The 7,310-nt window shown below is 37.7% G+C and overlaps 1 protein-coding gene across 1 annotated transcript in view; it reads left to right on the top strand.

Annotated features, from left to right (window-relative positions):
- Positions 1 to 6,988, top strand: part of LOC111861517 (glyoxylate reductase/hydroxypyruvate reductase) — a 14,637-nt gene extending 7,649 nt beyond the window's left edge. Inside the window, exons 5-8 of the mRNA XM_023846166.2 lie at positions 970 to 1,301; positions 2,235 to 2,360; positions 6,122 to 6,295; positions 6,749 to 6,988. Of these exons, the coding sequence (XP_023701934.1) occupies positions 970 to 1,301; positions 2,235 to 2,360; positions 6,122 to 6,240 (577 nt within the window). The 3' untranslated portion in view covers positions 6,241 to 6,295; positions 6,749 to 6,988. The remainder of the gene's footprint in view (positions 1 to 969; positions 1,302 to 2,234; positions 2,361 to 6,121; positions 6,296 to 6,748) is intronic.
- The last annotated feature ends 322 nt before the right edge of the window (positions 6,989 to 7,310 follow it).

Below are 7,310 nucleotides of genomic sequence, written 5' to 3'. Positions count from 1 at the left end.
TCACAATACATATACTCCTTGATGATGTTTATTGTAAAAAACAGAGAAATATTTGATACAAACAAAGCTCACTATGAAATTAATACCAGACACATTATGGACATACACATGACCCAAGTAAATTTGGTGATAGATGGAAATGGGGTGTATCATACGGCGGTAAGGATTTGTAATGCACTTCCCAACTCACTTAAGCTAATTTCAAAGGATATAAAAAAGTTTAAAGACAAATTAAAGGAATTTTTATATTTTAATTCTTTTTATACATTGGATGAATTTTTTATGAGATGATGTTTTATGGTTATAATATATAATTATTTAAGCAATGTGGTAGTTGGATTAAAGCTTTTTTAGTAAGAAACTTAAACTATCTGACAAAACAGGTTTTATTTGATTATGCCTTTTTAAATTGTACATATTATAACTTGCATTTCTTATTACCAATTATACTCAATTTGTTATCTTATATTGTTAATGTTTAGTTACAGCTATTATCATTAATTATATTAACATTCTAAACATATTCTAACATATTATAAACTGGTTTTTAGATAATTGCTTCAATGTATAAGCAAGATTTGTACGTAATATTTTGACTGAATTTTTATTCTAAAACTGTCTATGTTTTTATTGTTTTTAAGATTAACTCTTTTATGACTAATGTAAACCTTCTCTACTGTTAATTGTTTTTTGACAGCTGCTTGATTGATAAACAAGATGTGATTAAGCTACTTGACGATTTCTATATCTAATTGGTTGTTTTTCGACCTTGTAAAGATCTTATGGAATGTGAATGAATGAATGAATGAATGAATGAATGAATAACACTTTATGGGTGTTGTCCCACCGTCCTCCCCCAGGTAATGGAATTGACCTTTGCATTGTACAGTGAAATGTTATCGAAAATCCAGTAAATAGATTACATACTTTTTATGTCAGAGTTGGTTTATGTGCTCTTTTCTTTTTCAGTGGGAAGTGGAGTGCCTGGGCTCCAACATGGATGTGTGGTGTAGAATTGAAGCACTCCACAGTTGGTATAGTAGGATTTGGGCGAATTGGACAGGGGGTTGCAAGGAGGCTAAACGGCTTTAGTGTCAACAGGATACTTTATTCAGGAAGATATGAGAAGCCAGAAGGAAAAGAAATTGGTGCAACTCATGTCTCTTTCGATGATCTGGTGTCAGAGAGTGATTTCATAATAGTAACCTGTGCTCTCACACCAGAAACCAAAGAAATGTTTAATGATGCTGTCTTTGCCAAGATGAAACAAAATGTTATATTTATCAATACAAGTAGAGGAGGTAAGGGCAAAATCCTGTAAAGATAATTTAATTTATAATCTGTTAAGATGCTATGGGCAAATTCTAGGCATGGAAGTTCACTATAAGTATCCTTAAACTTACATGACAGCAGCGTTCCCAGTAGGGGTAATTATTGTAACTCAAAATTTTTGCTAATTTTTATTACTCCCTTGGTTTCACTTCCTTGAATTTTCAGTTAAACATTCGTGGTTAACTTTAATACAGTTAATTTTTTGGATTTATAAACCCTTGTGGTTTTAGGCAAATAATTTTGTTCTTGTAGAATTTGAGGTTCTGACAGTGGTCGCTGTGAAGAGCTCTGTCTTCTGGGATGTAACGCCAGGCAGGCAATGTTTGGTGGAACATGTCACCTGCATCTTCATGTCTGAAGAGTAAGCCAGACAAGAAACCAGTATGTAGCTTTTGCTTGCTGCCTGCTTCACTCTGGTTTCATGCCTGGTCTTATTCTTCAACAATGGAAACAGAGGTAACATGTTTCTCTGAAACATCAGTTGGCATTCAGCAGACTACATAGCATTGTATCCCAGAATCTAGAATTCTTCAGTTTCGTTATTATTAGTCCTTACAGAAAACAAACACAAACAATGCATATGAAATTGTATTAATGCTAAAGTCAAAAATGTATAAATTTGGAGATACCTTTAATACATTAGACAACCCATATAAAATGGAAGTGTCTGAGGAAGAAGGAAAAGAAGATGAGTTTCATTGTGCTCTTTAAAAGAAGTAAATATGAAATTTTACAAAAGTGTTGTATGCCATCATGATTCCATTGCCCTGAACAGCTGTTTCTTTCAGACATGATAGAAGGTGTTAATGTCTTTATGAAATGACAAGGAAATAGAAGGATTTCCAGTGTATGAGTGAGATATGCAACATACAGCTTTTTAATTGTAATATTTGTATGCATAGGTGTAGTAGACCAGCCTGCCCTGCAGCGAGCCCTTGAGAACAGGACAATCCTAGCAGCAGGCCTGGATGTCACCACACCCGAACCCCTGCCTCCTACACACCCTTTGCTTCAACTAAAGAACTGTGGTGAGAATGCAATGAATTTAAGTAGGTGTTTAATAACTCTTTGACTGGCGCGAAGGGTATTTAAATGTCCTGGCAGACCCTCTAAGCTTTAAGTTGCTAAAATGCATGTGTTTACTTTTTTTTTAAATAACTTCAACGAAAGTTGGTTTTTAAATACAAAATTTTCAGGAACTAATAAAAAGACAATATTTTATGCAAAAAAAAAGACTTTTCATACCTTTTTAGTAGTTTTTTCTTCGTGTGATAAACATTGAAACATGAAAGTTTGCAGAGAGCCACACCACAGCTTGCACACATGACACTTGTTTCCTTTCTAATCTTGTGCTTAGCACACACACTACACTTTCTCGTGGCACCATTCTTCTTCTTGTTACTGGGAGGAACATGGACCATTTTGTATATTTTTAGGCCACCCTCTAGACGACTTGCTGGGTCCTTCACTGGTGGTCTTTTCAAGGTCACGGGCGGACGTGTGACTACACTGGAGTCTGAAGCAATAGATTCGTCATCCACTTCATTCCTCGACTCTTCTCCCTCTCTGCCCTGTTTGTTTGGTTCTGTCATTTTTTCTACACGGTCCAGTATAAAATCTTTGAATTTGTATTTTCTCTTCTTGTATTTTTCGTTTGTTGTGTTCTTTTTGAATAGAATGAAACTATTCAACGCTGCCATTTGCAACAAGAAAAACGCCAGTTTCTTTGTCCACTTTACAGTTTTGCGGGAACAAGAATGATAATGCAGCATTTGATTGGCCCTGTCAACCCATCTCATATGTTTATTGTGGTCCCCAATTACCTCAGGTCTGCATATTTTTTCTCCTTTGCGATTCGTTTTTGCAGATCCACGATTTTTGCAGTGTGAAGAGTGGAGATAAGTTTGACATCTCTTTTATCTCTCCACACCTGTATGAGAACCTGCCCCTTCCTAGAAAACACAGATTTCCCCTTTTTCAAATTTTTTACATCATCCTTTAGTTCTTTAGGAGCTCCTCTGTTCGTTCTGAAGGTACCACACACAGGTATTCCTCTGTAATAACATCTCACACAATTCTACACTATTGTAATAGTTATCCTGGTAGAGATGATACCCTTTATCTAGAAGCTGTGGCCCCCACAGATCAACAACTAATTCCTTTATAGGTCTTCATTTTCCGCAATAAATTTCAAAATTCCAAATATATCCACTTGTCGATTCACAAATAAGATAAGCCTTTATACCATACTTATCAGGTTTGTCTGGCATATATACTCGGAAGATAAGACGTTCTTTCCAAGCGATCATTCCTTCATCTATTGCTTCAGGATATATGTGTTTCTAAATTTCCCCACTAATGAGTCTATAATTGGCCTAGCTTTATACAGGCGATCTTCACAGTCAGCTGGTCGTGCATCATTGTCTGCAAAATGAAGAAATTTCGAGATCTCTTGGAACAGCCGCAAAGACATCTTTTGTCCATACCATGGAGTGTGAAATAGGGGCCTAGTGGACTAATATTCTTCAATTTCTGGGCGTTTGTCAATTCCTGTCATGAACACAATTCCTAAGTATGTCCACATTTCATCTGATGTTACATATTTGTAATTGTGTTCTCGAGAGTGTGGAGCTAATTCACGTGTTTTGAAGTGCTGGTGAACATAGCGATTGGTTTCAGTTGTGATGTGATTTGCTAAGTCATCATCATCATCATCATCAGTAATCTGTCAGACGACAGGTCCACAGTCTCTTCCAAAACAGTTCCTCCACTTAATGCGATCTAGAGCTTTCTCCTTCAAATGACAGAATCCTCTTCTGTCCCCATAGTTATCCAGCATCTTCTTACGTCTTCTTCTTCTTCGTCTTCTTGTCACTTCTATCCGCTCCTCTATCTTTCCTTCAATAACTTCTTTTAGAAGGCAGTTTCTGCGTAAAACATGACCAATCCAATTAGCCTTCTGTTTTCTTATTTCGTGTAGGATATTCCTCTGCTCACTGACTCCAATTAACACTTCTTNTGTGACTGGGGTTGGTTGTCTCGAAATTTTCATTACTTTTGTTTTCTCCACATTCATTTCCATGCCATAGCACCTTCCAATTTCAATTAGTCTATCAATCATGCCCTGTAGCACAGTTTCTTCCTTAGCCATTAACACAAGGTCATCTGCATATTTCACAGTTTGAATAATTTGCCCTCCTAATTTGAAGAGTCCGAGCCCATCCAGCTCTTCCTTTGTAAGGCATTCGCTGTACAAGTTGAATAGAATTGGTGATAAACAGCATCCTTGTCGAACTCGTGGTGGCTAAATGTTCTTGTGGATCATTGTCTATCACTGTATTATTGTCACTATCAACTTCATCTAATTCAGGAATCATTATTTCATCGCCACTTTCATCATCAGCACAAATCTCGTTCACAACACTTTCCAGCTGGTCTGTAGGAACATTCCGACACTTGCTGCGAGAAGCCATGGTGAAACTGAATGAATGTAAAATATTTTATGACCTTTTCCTTCTTGGAGGGTTCTGACAATAATATAGACCCCCACAAAGTCAACAAGGGTTCTTTACAACCATGCACAAGAACTATCATAAATATGTCTTTGGTTGATAAGTGCCAAGACAGCAAAGAAGGGAAGAGTGTATCAAAGCGTTAAAACATGCCAATGCCAGGGAACGGCTGGCATCGTCCAGGCATAAAAACGCGCCCGCACCAGTCAAAGAGTTAATATGTGCTGTGTGCATCCTGGCAGATAATGCAGTTAAAAAGTAATTTTTATTTTTCAGTCAAATAATATTTATTTCCACAAACTCTTCTGCCTAATTAATTTTAAATTGAAAGTATTTTATAATAATTAACTAGCTCAATTCATTATTCAGTAGACTGAGTGGGACTTCCAGTTCCAGTCCTCCATCTTCTGATATCTGCATCACGTTTTCTACTCTTGGCTTACAATTTTTTCCATAAAACTGAAGGCAGCAGGTTCCTGTGAAACACTGGTAATATTCTACCAGTCTACATTGCATCATATCACAGAAGACTCTTCATTAGTCACCACTGTAAGAACCAGAAGTTTCACAGTACTTAGTTCAGTTCTTGCCCACAAAATGTAGTTCCACAAGACTAACTTCACTTTTATGAGCCAGGATAGCTCAGCCAGCAAAGTAACTGGCAGTGGGTTATACTGCTGAAGTTTACTTACCAGCAGGAGAAGGAATTCTGCTTACTGCAATGTCCATATTGACTCCACAATATACACAGCCTCCTGCCCCATGAGTACTGGATGCTTTTTGTGGGGAGTGGCCAGAATGTGAAGATTGCCAAACACATTCATATAATTCTGAGACTGCAATTTGTGGAGCTTCACCTACAGTACCTCTGTATGTAATTATGGCATGGTGCTCTGGCATAGGAACTAACTTAATTTTATTTTACCTCCTGTAAAGTGTCCTCTTTCCATGAGTTCTTCCAATAAATATTCTGTATAATTTCTTGTTTCCCCTATATGTTCTTCAAGTTCTTCTCATTCCATCCTCCTCAGTATAATCCATTTACAATCGTCTTCTAAAACCAGTTCCATTATCCTGAGGTCTCTGTCCTTCAGATTTAGATTTATAATTGTGTCTCTTCTAACTCTGTTAACGAATACTGAATTCCGTCTTCTAAAAATTTATTCTCTAATTATAACCTTCTGCCTTATCTAACCAACTTACAATACCAGGCAAAAATAAAGTTCTGAAGTTCCTCATTATATGATGCTGTACTTACACATATTGTTTCATTACAGTAATAGTACCGCATATTGGAAGTGCCACAACGTGGACCCGTGGTGAGATGTGTATCCTTACAGCCCGCAACATCATTGCAGCTTTAGATGACAAACCTATGCCTGCTGAAGTTTTGTGAAGTAAAACTCTGAAAGGCACTTGCAGCATGATTATACCAGTCATGCAGAGTAATGGTAAGTGACTGAAATCAGGGATTCGGTCATATTTTCAAGTTTTCTGAATTTCACATGAAGAAACATTTCAGTGGTGTGTGTATAAATTTATTGAAAGAGAATGTAAAGTGTGAAGGGGGGAGGGGGTATAGCAATGCAGTTTGCTGGAAGATCAAACTGAAATTCATATGACAAGTTATAGAGCATACCCCCAGTACTAGGCTTCATGATAATCTGTTGAGTGGATCTTGAGACATACAACAGATATAACCTAATTTCTTTAACACTTTCTTCAAAGCACAGATGCAAATTGGTATGGAGAAGAGATTAGAAATGGGTTGAGTGGATATTACGTCAGCATTGATATCAGGATTTGAGGCTTCACTATTAGACCAACACCCAGTATGATGTTGACACGGCGAGTTCCTTCCTTCAGTTGTAACTATTATATTGTGACATATTTGTGCTATGCAGGACACCCCCCACCTGTGATGACATAACAGCAGAGCAGCTGTGTCAGGCAACCATTGTTGTGGTGAAGTAACAGCATAGGAGCCGCTGCCACTGCTACTGTAACAGGCCAGTAACCCCCCCCCCCCTGTGGTGACGTAACAGGGGACACCACTGTTAACACAAGGCAACAGGGAATGGTATAAAAGGCCGGCTGAGTGGTGTGTGAGACAGTGTGTGATTAGGAGTGACACAGTATGGATCGTGAAGTCGCCGAGTGCAGCGGAAGTCCACCAGCTACGAGTTGGGTTATATTGAGTGCATGGCAGGGACTCCAGCAGGAGAAGTAATTGTGATACTGACAGTGGCAGTAATTGAGAAATTGTGAATTGTGTAACTGTAAGAGCGAGTGGAATAAATTCACTAGATCCAAAAAGGCGTGAAGTTATTTGTCGCGTTACCAACACCCAACACGTGACAATATATATGATGTTGTATAACTTTGTATAGTAATGTAAATATTTCAAGTTTTAGGGTTCAGAAATAAAGGCATCTGTGAGCTTATCTTCTTCATCCTCCAAATTTT

The sequence above is a fragment of the Cryptotermes secundus genome, unplaced genomic scaffold (assembly GCF_002891405.2).
Source record: "Cryptotermes secundus unplaced genomic scaffold, Csec_1.0 scaffold991, whole genome shotgun sequence".
In the NCBI taxonomy this organism is placed as follows: Eukaryota; Metazoa; Arthropoda; class Insecta; order Blattodea; family Kalotermitidae; genus Cryptotermes; species Cryptotermes secundus.
Note: the sequence above shows the minus strand (reverse complement) of the source record. Positions and strands in the feature narration are given on the sequence as shown.